At 38.4% G+C, this 13,996-nt stretch overlaps 2 protein-coding genes across 13 annotated transcripts in view; both read right to left on the minus strand.

Annotated features, from left to right (window-relative positions):
• The window catches only part of LOC126379097 (acetyl-CoA carboxylase), a 255,256-nt gene that overhangs the window by 190,538 nt on the left and 50,722 nt on the right, over positions 1-13,996 (minus strand). For all 12 annotated transcript variants that reach the window (XR_007568241.1, XR_007568242.1, XM_050027669.1 and 9 more), the window contains one exon: positions 13,703-13,885. Coding sequence is in view for 10 of the 12 variants with exons in the window: in XM_050027669.1 (XP_049883626.1) it covers positions 13,703-13,885 (183 nt within the window). In the remaining 2 variants the exon portion in view is untranslated. The remainder of the gene's footprint in view (positions 1-13,702; positions 13,886-13,996) is intronic.
• LOC126379245 (uncharacterized) lies at positions 5,463-10,158 on the minus strand. Its single transcript, XM_050027939.1, has 2 exons — positions 9,154-10,158; positions 5,463-6,103 (listed from the first exon to the last, which is right to left on the minus strand). Exons 1-2 carry the CDS (start codon positions 10,069-10,071, stop codon positions 6,086-6,088), a joined length of 936 nt encoding a protein of 311 aa, XP_049883896.1. The 5' UTR covers positions 10,072-10,158; the 3' UTR covers positions 5,463-6,085.

Raw genomic sequence — 13,996 nt, forward strand, 5'->3', positions numbered from 1 at the left:
GAATATCCAATTCACAGAATGTCCAATACCAGAGGCCGACGAGAAGGAATTCAAGCCGTTCCACGAGACATACCGCATTATAACGTTCGCGTTAAGTATCGGTATGATGTACCCAAACCCTAAGACGCAACGGTGCAGGTTTTTGGGTATCAGTAAGTATACTAATTTTTAAAATCCGGATCTAACGGCCTCTGTGGTCCAGTGGTGGAGCGTTAGACTCACGATCCGGAGGTCCCGGGTACGAATACTGGTGGGGAAATATCACAAAAAATACTTTGTGATCCCTAGTTTGGTTAGGGCATTACAGGCTGATCTCCTGATTGCCCGAAATAAGATGACCCGTGCTTCGGAAGGCACGTTAAGCCGTTGGTCCTGGTTACTACTTACTGATGTAGGTAAGTAGTCGTTACATGAGTCATGTCAGGGGCTTTTGGCGGCTCAATAGTAACCCTGACACCAACCCACACGAGAGAAGAAGAAAACCGGACCTGTCAAATCTTCAGATTGGGTAAGCGGACCCTGTGACAACGGGATAGCGGTATGGAGATGATGATGAAGTATACTATTTTTTCCACTTAATGGCAATCAAAACTAAATAATTCATGTAACTTTTATTTCATTTAATGTTTTAGTGTACAGGACACAATACAGGATGTTAGTGACACCGTAACGAAAACTTTGAGGGGGATGATTCAGGCCATGATTCTGAGTTAATATTTATAGTTAATATCAATGGAATATGGCGTCACAAAATTCATGATTTCATAAAATTATTTTTGCGCTGTAAAATTTAACTCAACTCAGAATCATGGCCTGAATCATCCTTCAAAGTTTTCGTTACGATGTCACTAGCACTCTATAATTTCCAGTGATAATCCTCACGAGTATAGCCCCGGCAGCCACTCTGATATTCATGGACATGTACCAATATTGGCTGCAGCGAGACTTCATCGAAATCATACGCCATACCACCATCGTGGGGCCGTTTCTTGGCGGATTCACTAAAGTGAGTTTTAGGCTTCGATCTTGCAGGGTATTAGTGACACCTAGGGAATGCAATCCCGATCTCGCGAGATCTCGTCTAATTTTTCGTGATCAATCCCGAAGCATAATATCACGAGATCCCATTCGAGATTGACCGGATTGGGCGAATCTCCTTGAGTTATACTTTTTGTTTTGATTACGCCGATTTCCAAAGAAAACTTAATTATTTAGTTGAAGTTTTTGTTTTCTTTCAAAAAATATTTCGTTTTAAGGTGATTCATTTTCCATACAAAAGTTGATGCAGTGCTACAGGAAAACGGATAGAGGAATATTGTTATAAAACCGATAAATAGTAATATTTTGGTGTATTATTTTCGCAAACTAACAAAAATTTAGGGTCCGAATACGAGAAGTACCATATTTCAGACCCTCAATTTTGATCAATTCTACATTTGTAGTGGTGCAGATTACAGTGTATTTGCTGAGCGTGTAGAGGTGTCAATGTTAGTTTGTGTGCGTGATAGTTTTTTTTTCTCTAAAGGCTTTGACTACTTGACAAGCGTAATAGAATGTCAGTGACAATTTATAAAGAGATTTTGTATGAAGAGAATAAATATAAATAAAAAACTAAAAATACTACAATCTGAGAAAAGGAATATTGGAAAAATATTTTTGTTTTAACGCATATTATTTAAACATTTTTAAATAATGGGTAAGTACCGTGTTTTAAAAGAGGACATATATTATAATAAAAAATCAATACATAAAATGAAAAGGCTGTATGGGCATAGTTCCCTTTGCCTTACCCTTCGGGGAAAACCAAATAAAAAAAAAAGTTGTTGCATTTGCCGGCCTAAATAGTAGTCATTTATAAATAATTGTTTTTCCATCCAACATACAGATTTATTTATATTCTCTTTGCCGCGGACTTTTTGGTGGGAACGGGAACGGGAAGGTTGCTTTCTTCATTGAATAATCTAAATAATCAATACGAAGTGGTGTTTTGTAGTTAATGATCACATTAAGTTAGTCGGAAAACATTCCCGATAGTATTATTAAATCGGAATATTCAATAAACAAAGTGTACCTATCTATTTTCGCTTTGCGCCAACAAGCCGCTTACTTCGTTTGGGGTTCGGAGTAGGAGTCTGCTCCGAGGGTGGGGGCTTAGGTTTCATCATTTCATTAATCATCATCAAGAAAAAAAAACACAAGACATGGCTGTATGGGCATAGTTCCCTTTGCCTTGCCCTTTGGGAAAAAAAAATAAGATATATTTTGAAATTCTTATGTATAATAAACAAACATCACAGACATCATGATAGATCTAAAACTAAAGAAAATCTTTTTTCTTTTTTCTATTTGACTTATTTATGAATTTTAATCAAGAAAACGTGATAATAAGTTCGACAGCAACCAGTTCAGGTCCCCGAAACAGCCCATTTCAGGCCGCGTATATATGGAAATACTACTTCAATACGTCCCAGCCTCGTCTTTTTTTAACGTCCTCGTTAAAAAAAGACGTCCTAACCTGAACTAACTAACCTAACAATAAACACCACGCGTAAATATAAGTCCAGAAATGCGCTGCAAGTCGTCTGGACTGGGCGCGAAAACAACATAGAATTCGATTAGCTGCTAAGTGTCCCGCATGCTATCACCAGCTGTCACTGACATACGAATGAAGTCCCGCGGATTTTATTGGAACTAAATGACAAGTCATAATAATTATATGCGGATACTGCGACATCAGCGCCGTGCTTGCGGGACGTCCTGAAGCGCTATTACATCTTTCAAACGCGATGCGACAAAGTTTGAACCGACGCAATTTAGGAAAAATCTACCTTATTATTACTGTACTGTGATCGTTATTTGTAAAATCATACAATACATATACACAATTCTTTATACACAATATAATTATTATGTCATATTGTGGACTTTTCGGTAGACCTACAAAAAAGGAACAATTCAACCATACGTTGTTTTGTTATATCTCAATGGGCTCAGGCAGCGTTTTCGCCGAAAGCTCCAAGTCGGCTATATTTGTAACAATAATTATGTTTGACATTCATCATCATTTTTGAACCATTTTATACAAAAAAAAATATACTTGTATAAATTATATACCCTGAAGCACGCCCATGAATCACTCTACTCATTGGTGAAAACCGTATGAAAATCCGTTGAGTAGTTTTTTAGTTAGCCGCATGTTCACTGATGCGATTAATGCCTGTTAGAATTTAACAAAATAAAAAATACGGAAATTACGGAAGGTACTTTAGTGCAAAGTACATTATTGTATAATTATAATATTATTGGTAAAAGTGATACTTTTTGAAAATTCCGTAATAAATAGACGGGTTCGCCAAATTCAATTGTAAAAAAAAATACAAAAAGTAAAAACAATTAAAACATGCACTTGGGTTTGAACCGTGAAACTTAAGAATGGCGGCGACTGCTTTACCAAATGCGCCATTTAGAAGTTAGAAGTAGACTTCAAATTATGCATCTCTTTTAATAGCTAACCTAGTTCGCATGTGTGTGTGACAGCTTCGTGTTTGTACACAAATTGAAATGACACCAACTTTTGATGCAATGTTTCAATATGATATCTGCAGTAAATACTTCAAAATTGTAGCTTAACTTAAAGATAATGTATGTAAGATTTCGCCACCTAACATTTCAGTGGGTCAGAACTCAACACTAAACGAATAAATGGAAAAAAATACGAAAACTGCAGAAGTGACGCCATCTGTTGACGCAGCGTTACCTAGCTGACTGAAACGCATCACCTTAATTAACCTCACTATCAAAAACAAACAGTTTTCATCGTTTTCCGCCATCCTAACCTTACATTTTTTATAAACTAGACGAGATCCCAAAAAATTGATATTTCCAATCCAACGGGATTTCGAATTTGCGATCTCGAGTCGGGATTGAATTCCCTAGTGACACCATAACGAAAACTTTCGAGTGATGATACAGACCATGATTCTGAGTTGATATCAAGTCAAAGTCACCATCAAGAGCCACGCTTTTGTCGGTGTTGCATTCTCCATTCTTGTCTATCAAAGGCCAATTCACTTTTTGTAAGACACGGCGTTCGCCTTCACGAAAAGTAAACGCAAAATTATAGAATTCTTCTTCTCATATCGTGTGGGTTGTGAGGTGAATTACCAACCTCATCAACCCTGGTGTCAGGGTTATTATTGAGCCGCCAAAGGCCCCTAACATGGCTCATGTAACGGCTACTTACTTACACCAGTAAGTAGTAACCGAGACCACCGGCTTAACGTGCCTTCCGAAGCGGGATCATCTTACCCTGACACCAGGGTTGATGAGGTTGGTAATCCACCTCACAACCCACACGATGCAAGAAGAAGAATTACATCCAAAATCCCCGTATTAATCTTGACTTCACAGATGTTCCTGATGCTGCTCACGTGCAAATCATGCGACGAAATAATCCAAGAAATCAACCGCGACTATGATCTTTACAACCTCGCCGATGCAGAGTACAAAAGCTTAATACGACCAAGACTCCGCAACAGCCTTGTCTACAGCGAACGTTGGTGGACTGTGTGCGTCGTTGGAACCGTCATGACATTCCCACTCATGGCTTCTGTGTCCAACCTTTACAGTTTCACCTTAAAATCCGAACCGCAGAAGTACATGATACACGACGTAAACAAACCCAACTCTGACCCTGACGGGAGATTCGAATCTCCATACTTCGAAATCATGTATGTCTACTTATTCTACTGCGCGTGGTTATACGTGTTAAACTTCTTGGGGTATGATGGCTTTTTTGGATTGGCTATTAATCACGCGTGTTTGAAGATTGAGTTGTATTGCAAAGGGCTGGAGGATGCGATGAGAATGGAAGAGTCAAGTGGGATTCAGAGGAGGATGGTTGGAATCATCGTGGAGCAGAATAGGACTTTCGGGTTAGTTCTTTATGATACACAGTGGCCCCGATTCCTGCAGACACCTCCTAATTTTACTTTAAATTAAACCTGTATTTTTTTAAAAGGCAAGGGATGGATGACATGAGTAAACGAATGAATAACCCAGGCGAATCAAAAAGGTATCTCGATGGTATGCAATCCGTTTGACATGCTGTCTACTTAACTCTGTCGGGTTATTGGCCGATGTAAAATTTTTAGACGGTTCTTTTAGATTTCTGCTTAAAATTGATGTGTGTTCCATAAATGTTATGCCTAACGATTACCCGTCCCTTTCTTTTTCAGCGGAAAAGAAAATGACAGGTATAACTTAAAATAAAATCAGCTGGCGTCTGCAGGAATTAGCACCAGTGTTATTGCAAAAAAACTAGGTTTAAACTATATTCCGGGTCACGAAAGAAGTTCCGCGGCCGCGGCGCTAGTGTAGCTACTGCATACAATGAGGACTATCCAGGCCACATTCCCCAAACAAAAATAGTTAGTGTTTTGTTATGATGGGAATTGCGTCAATCAAACTCCGGTGTTGGGCAGAGACTAAATGTTTATTCAAAATAAAGGTACCTACATATAAAAATAATAATTATGAAACCACCTACAATCTCCCCGTTTAACAAAAAAAAATATAAATATAAAATAATCCAAACAACTAATAGTTAAAATGAAATAATTATAAAAATAACAATAAAATTAAATCCATCTATCCTCTTATTAAAAAAATAAGTAAGTGAAAGAGAATTTATTTAAATACGTAGGTAATAACATTGCATCATTATAATAGTCATTTCATTCCAATTGCTAATTTTAACTCTGTCTATATACCCTTTTAATTTTATTTACTTTGTTTATAATTATACATAGTCTAGACGTGCAAAATCAATAATTGTATAAAAAAAATTCGCTATATTGGTACTATTCATTCATTTTCAATTATTTGTTTATACAATGTTTGTTATCTTATCTTAATCATCATTCATTTGAATTATGTATAAACATAACATAGACATGCAAAATCAATAAAGAGTATGAACATAAAAAAAAAACGTATAGAATTTTAAACAGCTGTTTACAAACCGCACCGTGAGTCGCACCGTTAGCCGAGGCTGACGGCTCATGTGGAGGAGTAGCCCCACCGATCAGGAGGTCGCACTGTCCTGCCGGAACGAGTGGTATAATGATTACTAGAAGTACTTCTCGGACTACTGGGACTGATGTTAGTGCGTGCGTGAATGTCGTCATAGTTAGGACTTTGGAATGTGTTTGGTCTTTGATTAGAGTCAATGATTAAATGCCTTCTATTTCTACGTATCATATTTCCGGTATATGTTCTTACATTATACGACCTCAGTCCTACTTTACCACAAACAGTTCCACTTACCCACTGATTATTTAATTTAACTTTAACTTTTTTACCTTTTTCTAATTCCGTTAATGTTCGCGTTCCCCTATCGTAATAGTGTTTTTGTTTTGTTTGCCGTTTTTTCAATTCGGTTACGGTCTTATTAATGTTTTTTATTTTAGGTAATAATTTTATTGGTACACAGGGAAGAATGCTGCGCAATTTTCTACTGTTTAACAATTCCGCTGGAGATGCTATTTCCGAGTCTATTGGAGTATTTAAATATTCCAATAATGCCAAATTAAAGTCTTTTTGATCATATTCTGTTTTTTTCATCATTGTCTTAATAGTTTGGACTGCACGCTCAACCTGGCCGTTTGATTGAGGATATCGTGGAGATGATGTGACGTGTTGAATGTTCCATTTCATAGCAAATTCTTTAAATCTTCGTGATGCAAATTCCGGTCCATTGTCTGACATAATTATTTCAGGAATACCTTGCCTTCTAAAAATCATTTTTAATTTATTTATTATATGCTCAGATGTCATTGAATCTAGTTTGTCCACTTCTATATATTTGCTAAAATAATCTACTACAATCATAAACGTTTTTCTGCCAAGATGAAATAAATCTATGCCTAATTTGTACCAGGGTCGTTGAGGTATTTCATGAGGTATTAATGGTTCTCTCGGGTTTGATCTTTTATATGTTAAGCATGCCTGACAATTAGATAGGAAATCTTGTATTTGGGTGTTCATATTGGGCCAATACATTATTTCTCGAGCTCTTAATTTCGATTTTTCCAATCCCATATGGCCTGTGTGAATATTTTGTAACATTTCACGCCGCATACACTTTGGTATTATTACTCTTGCACCCCGCCATACAATTCCAAAATTTACTGTCAACTCGTCCCTGCAATCCCAATAGCATCTAATATTTTCATTTACATTTTTCTTTTCATTCGGCCAACCCTTTTTTATAATTTTTATTAATTCTTGTAAGTCATTGTCTTCCCTAGTGTATCGCTGTATCCTTAAGAAATGTGAATCAGTGAGCGGATTACTCGCGGTTAGCGCACACACTTGCGCTTGCGCATCGAGATGGTCGCGCGGCTGTGTGGGTGCGCTTGGGCCCGGTGCTACTGCACGTGATAGCGCGTCGGCTATATGTAGATATTTGCCTGGCTTGTAAACAAGTTTGAAAGTGTATGGTTGTAATCGCATAAGCATTCGCTGCAATCGGGGTGGTGCACTGTTTAACGGTTTGTTTATTATGGTAACAAGTGGTTTGTGATCCGTTTCTATTATTACGTCTGTCCTACCGTAAATATACATGTAAAACCTTTCGCAGGCGAAAACACAGGCATATAGTTCCTTTTCGATTTGTGCGTATGCTTGCTCCGTTTTGGTTAGTGATTTTGAAGCATAACACACTGGCAAGTTGTTCTGCAATAAACATGCTCCCAATCCGTTTTTACTCGCGTCTACTGATAATATTATAGGCTTTTCCATATCATAATATTGTAAGACGGGCCGATTGGATAAACATTTCTTTATTTCCTCAAAACACTGTTCCTGGTTCGTGTGCCAATGCCATTCTACGTCCTTTTTTAGTAATTCTCTTAATATTGATGTTTTTTCCGAAAAGTTTGGCACAAAATTACTTACATATGTTACTAACCCCAAAAATCTTTCTAAATCTTTTATATTCCTTGGACTTGGCATATTTTTAATTGCAATAACGTGTGAATCATCTGGATAAATGCCATTTTTAGTTATTTTATGTCCCAAATATTTTATTTCTGTTAATCCAATTTTACATTTTTCTTTGTTTAATTTGATATTTATTTCTTGACATCTGTTTAGTACCTTACGTAGACGCTCATCGTGTATCTCTTTCGTTGGTCCATATATCAACAAATCATCAACAAACAATACCACCCCTTCAATATCATCAAAATGCTCATATAATCTTTTATGAAATACCTCTGAAGCTGATGATATGCCATACGGTAATCGTAAAAACTTGTACCTACCGAACACCGTATTAAAAGTACACAAATCTGTGCTTTCTTGGTGTAACTTTACCTGCCAAAAACCTTGCTTAGCATCCAAAGTACTAAAGAATTTTGCACCCATTAAGTTAGCAGTTATTTCTTCAAAGGTAGGTAATTTAAAGTGCTCACGTTTAATTGCATTATTTAGATCCAGTGGGTCTAAACACAAACGCAAATCACCATTAGGTTTTTTTACAACTGTCAAACTGTTCACCCAATCTGTAGGTCCTTCTACCTTGGCAATTATCCCATCCCTTTCCATTTCATCTAATTTACTTTTTACTTGTTCTCTAATGGCAATTGGCAGCTTTCTAGGTGCATGAATTACCGGCGAAACATCATCTCTCAACTGAATTTTGTATTCTCCTGGCAAGCAACCTATTCCAATAAACACATCCGGATATTTATCTAGTATTTTTTTACTACTATCATTTTCTGTTAATAATGAAATCCTTTTAATTAACCTTAGCTCCTCACACGAACTTTTACTTAGCACTGGAGGTGAGTCTACATCAGCAATAATGAATTTTAGATAATATTGGTTATTTTTATATTTTACTTTCAAATAACATTTTCCTACAACATCAATATTTACACCAGAATAACCCTGTAATCGCGTCGAGGACGTAGTTAAATCATTTTCAGCTAAATTTATTTTTGTCAAATAACGTCTAGGTAAAACATTTACATCAGCCCCAGTGTCTAATTTAAAACGTATATCATGACCGTTTGTATCATGAACATTCAAATCAACTACCCAATCGCTACAAAACCGACTACTATTATGTAAACAATGTTGACTTGCCTGATCAGAGGACTCCTCCTGCACGGTGTACACCCGACACATACGGGCAAAATGATTTAAACGTCGACACTTCATACACCGCTGCCCGTAGGCTGGGCAATCATTTCTTCTATGTATTTTACCACAATATCCACAGTTATTAGCATGTGTTTGTCTGGAGTCATTATCTTGAGGGCGATACGTCATTAATGATTCACGATTATTACGCGCGGGCGGTTGCGCGGAAGGCGGCGGCGGTTGAACAGGACGACCGCGGCCCCGCGCTGATAACGGACGACGGCGACTAGCGACGGCGTGAATATCCGAGCACCTACCTTCATTTTGAGTTCTTTCTTGTTTTATTTCATGTACTTGATGATTCTCCGACTTAATACTCATGGCTTGCATTCTCGACATTTCTGCTAATTTACATATTTCCACTGCTTTTGTAAGTGTAATGTCCGGTTCTCTTAATAATCGTTCTGATAGTGAAACATCTTGAATTCCACAAATTAATCTACTACAGACGAGGTCGTTCTTTAAACTTTGGAAATCACATTTGGATGCTATTTTATTTAGTTCAAAAGCATATTGTTCAATTGACTCCATTTCCTGTTGGTCTCTTTTAAAAAACTTCTGCCTTTCTACAGCTAGATTCTTTTTCGGTATAAAAAATTGATCAAATCTCAGCAGTACATCTTTTATTGTTTTTGACTCCCCTGTAAATTGATCGTAAATTTCGCGACATTTATCACCAATAATATGTAGCAATATATTTATTTGCACTTTCGGATCTTTCTTTGATAATTCGCAAGCTTCATAATAAATATTAAACGCTGATTTCCATTTTTCCCACTCTGTACATAAATTCCCTGATGTCACATTCACTAAGCTATTTTCAAAAATGAACTGTGGCGGCGGTTGTAATACGGTCTCCATCCTTCTATTTTTCTCACTTCAGTTCTTTACTTCACTGTTTAATCTTCTTAAATCACTATTATTTTCCTTAAAACGTATTTATTTCGAGCGTAACTGCGCCATGTTTTGTTATGATGGGAATTGCGTCAATCAAACTCCGGTGTTGGGCAGAGACTAAATGTTTATTCAAAATAAAGGTACCTACATATAAAAATAATAATTATGAAACCACCTACATTGCGCTGTAAACTTTCAACGTGATAAATTATCCATGTGTGAGACGCCTGACGCCAGATGTCGCGGACCCAACTAGTTGACTAGGTAGTTCCGCCCAATTGCAACAGATGGCGCCACCATTCAATAATGCAGACGTGAAACGCGATATCGAAGTTTACACAGCGAGACGCAAATATACAACTTCCAACATGACTCAAGTGGACGGTCGATCCCTAGTCACACTACCAACTTGTGGCTAACATCCTTTGGCGGCAGCACACCCTCGTGATACCAAACCATACGATTGACGACTGAAGTAAGACCGAGGGAGGGGGGAGGTAAACTTATCCCAGCCGCTGGTGGGGAGCGGAGAGTTGCCGTTCTGTACGTATTATTCCTTATAGTATGGTTGGGTTATGGGTTATGTCATTCTATTGCAGGTTTATAGATCGGATACAAGAGAGCTTCAACATCTGGTTAGGTATAATTTTTGTCGCAACCATGATAGAACTGTGTAACCTGCTCTATCACATCTCAGAGGTTAGTACTCACCATGGTACAAAACCAGGTATGCTCAATCCTATGAAAAGCCGCCATTGCTAGCCGTCTGATGACGTAAGTGTTACACCAGTTAAAACACATAATAACGGGTTCTTACCGCGTTTAAAATAGGGACATGAGACTCCCGATATTTCGACACTGTTGCAAGTGCCATGATCACGGGATGACTTTTGAGATTGGAGTGGAGTAGGTAGATCCATAATTTTCTACGGGCAGACATATCTGTCTACCCTCTTTTTTTGCCGCTTGTTTATATTTTAATACAAGTCTCATCGGTGGAGGTTCTTGAACCAAGTTCCATACATTTTTGCCCATTGTCATTTATTATTGTAAATTCAGCGAATTACTGACTAACTTACTTTATTACTATCATTTATCACATATATGAAAATTAGTAAATAACTCTTTTACTAAAAGTTCAAAATTGCCTTGCTAAGTAAATTAAAAACATTAGTCGTGGGTAATTTATTTTTTATAAAATGGCAACAGAGGGTGAGATGAAGTCAGCGCGGCTAACCTTGGAATGTTAGCTGTCACTTTTGAGCATACCTAGTTTTGTTAGCTAGAACATACATACATAAACTCACGCCTATTTCCCACCGGGGTAAGCCGAGACTATAGAATTCCATTTGCTTCGATCCTGGCACATTAGAAAGCCAAAAAAAGAAGAGAAAAAGTATGGTTAGCTAGAAAATCTTGAAAAAGGTACAAAACAAGAAAAAAGGGTGTATTTTTGTTACTTTCCAGGGATACGGCTTCGATGTCAAATTCATGATATTCATAATCGGAGCGACCGTACAAATTTTTCTGCCTTGCCATTACGCGACCAAATTACAACATATGGTAAGTTTTTTTTATATTCGCCTCAATACTTTTAAGGCCCAAAAAACATTGACCAAGGGACCACATTATACGCCTCTATGATGTATCTACAGGATGTTAGTGACATCGAAACTTAGAAGGTTGATTGAGACCATGATGCTCAGTTAATATCAAGTGGAATTTTCCAGCGCTAAAGTATGGAAATGAAAATAATTAAAAAAAAGGGCATGACTTTTCCGACAGGAAATTCCACTTGATATCAACTCAGAATCATGGTCTGAATCATCCCCCTTAGTAGATATCCGAGCGGGTTAATAAAATAAACACTTTTTAATGAGGATAAAATCTGCCTATCTCTCCCATCAGGTGTCGCTACTATTGAGTGTCCTTATATCTTGACAGTTCCCAATAGATTATCCAGTTTTCCACAGGGTCCGCTTACCTAACCTGAAGATTTGACAGGTCCAGTTTTTCCCAGAAGCGAGGACAGTCACACCAGAAAGCAGGCACAGGCTTATACCAATGATTGTCGAATTTGTTTTCGATTATTACGTGCTCAGCGGTCAAGGAAAACATCGTGAGGAAACCCACATTAACGAGAAATGCATTTTCGGAGGTATGTGACCTAACCTATATTGGGCTGGTTTTCCCTTCACGGATTAGAAGGTCAGCCAGGCAGTCGCTTCTGTAAAAAACCGGGCCTGTCAAATCTTCAGGTTAGGTAAGCGGACCCTGTGAGACACGGGATAATGCTAGGGAGATAATGAATAGTCTGTTGCTTCCGAACCCCAGTGCGCATCGTCAGCAACATCGATGTACTGCAGCGGCTGGGAGGCGGTGTACGAGCAGCGCGTGCGCCACATGCTCGTGTTCATGATTGCGCGGGCGCAGATCCCCACCGAGATCACCGCCTTCAACATGCTCACTTTCAACATGGACCTCTTTGTCTCCGTCAGTATATTACTCGCATAAACAAAAAAATACAACGGTCTCCGTGGTCCAGTGGTTGAGCGTTGTGCTCACGATCAGGAGGTCCCGGGTTCGAATCCCGGTGGGGACAAATCACAAAAAATCACTTTGTAAACCCTAGTTTGGTTAGGACAATACAGGCTAATCACCTGATTGTCGTGGAAGTGGAAAGCACGTTAAGCCGTTGGTCCCGGTTATTACTTACTGATGTAAGTACGTAGTCGTTACATGAGTCATGTCAGGGGCCTATGGCGGCTCAATAATAACCCTGACACCAGGGTTGATGGGGTTGGTAATCCACCTCACAACCCACACGATAGGACTCGGATAAATTATAGATGGGATATACAAAAATCTTCTGACCGCGTGAGAGAGACTCGTAATGAGCAAGTACCAGATCTTTAAAACTCTGTAGATAACTACTTTGATTTTTTTTTGACGTGACTTAGTGTAGATTTGTCGCAGATGGCATTTAACTACTTGGCCGGACAAAGGTAAAGAGTTCCACAGTCGTACAGATTGCACCGAAAAAGACTTCTTTTCTTACTATAGTGACACATCTCTATTACACATCAATAAGTTTCTTATCGCATTGTTTGTTACAGATCCTGCAATCTTCATACTCTATGTATACTCTTCTATCGTCTTAATTTTGTGTCAAGAACAAAACTACAAGCTTATTAACAGTATTACTTAAACTTTAAACATAGGATAAAACACTGGTGCTCCTATAAACACACTGGTGCTCCTATAAACACACTGGTACTCCTATAAACACACTGGTGCTCCTATAAACACACTGGTGCTCCTATAACCACACTGGTGCTCCTATAACCACACTGGTACTCCTATAAACACACTGGTACTCCTATAAACACACTGGTGCTCCTATAAACACACTGGACCACCTATAAACACATTGGACCCTCTATAAACACACTGGTGCTCCTATAAACACACTGGACCACCTATAAACACACTGGATCACTTATAAACACACTAGACCGCCTATATAAAATACTGTACCACATAACAATCCCAACCTCAGCTTAAAATTGGTTGCCCTTCTAAAGCTACTACTCACCGCGGCATTGGTGTGGTAGAAGAAGTCGTGTAGGATGTCAAAGATGCTGGTCTCGCTGAGGATCAGCTTCTGCAGGTTCTCCGGATGGAAGTCGTGCCCGTACATGTCCACGGCGGAGAGGAAGATGGACTCCATCTGGTTGTGGCGCAGCTCGTAAGCGGGCTGGTGCGCCGCTATGAGCACCTGGCGGTCATAAGATATGCTTTATTACACATTTTGGCAACACCAATACACGCGCATGCGCAGGGCGTCAGTTATTTTTTTAATTTATTTATATCATTTAAGTATTATATT

Source organism: Pectinophora gossypiella, chromosome 28, assembly GCF_024362695.1.
Source record: "Pectinophora gossypiella chromosome 28, ilPecGoss1.1, whole genome shotgun sequence".
NCBI classification, from domain to species: domain Eukaryota; kingdom Metazoa; phylum Arthropoda; class Insecta; order Lepidoptera; family Gelechiidae; genus Pectinophora; species Pectinophora gossypiella.

Excerpts from the sequence above, each read along its gene's own strand:
- LOC126379245 (XM_050027939.1), bottom strand. The coding sequence starts at position 10,071 with ATGGAGACCGTATTACAACCGCCGCCACAGTTCATTTTTGAAAATAGC.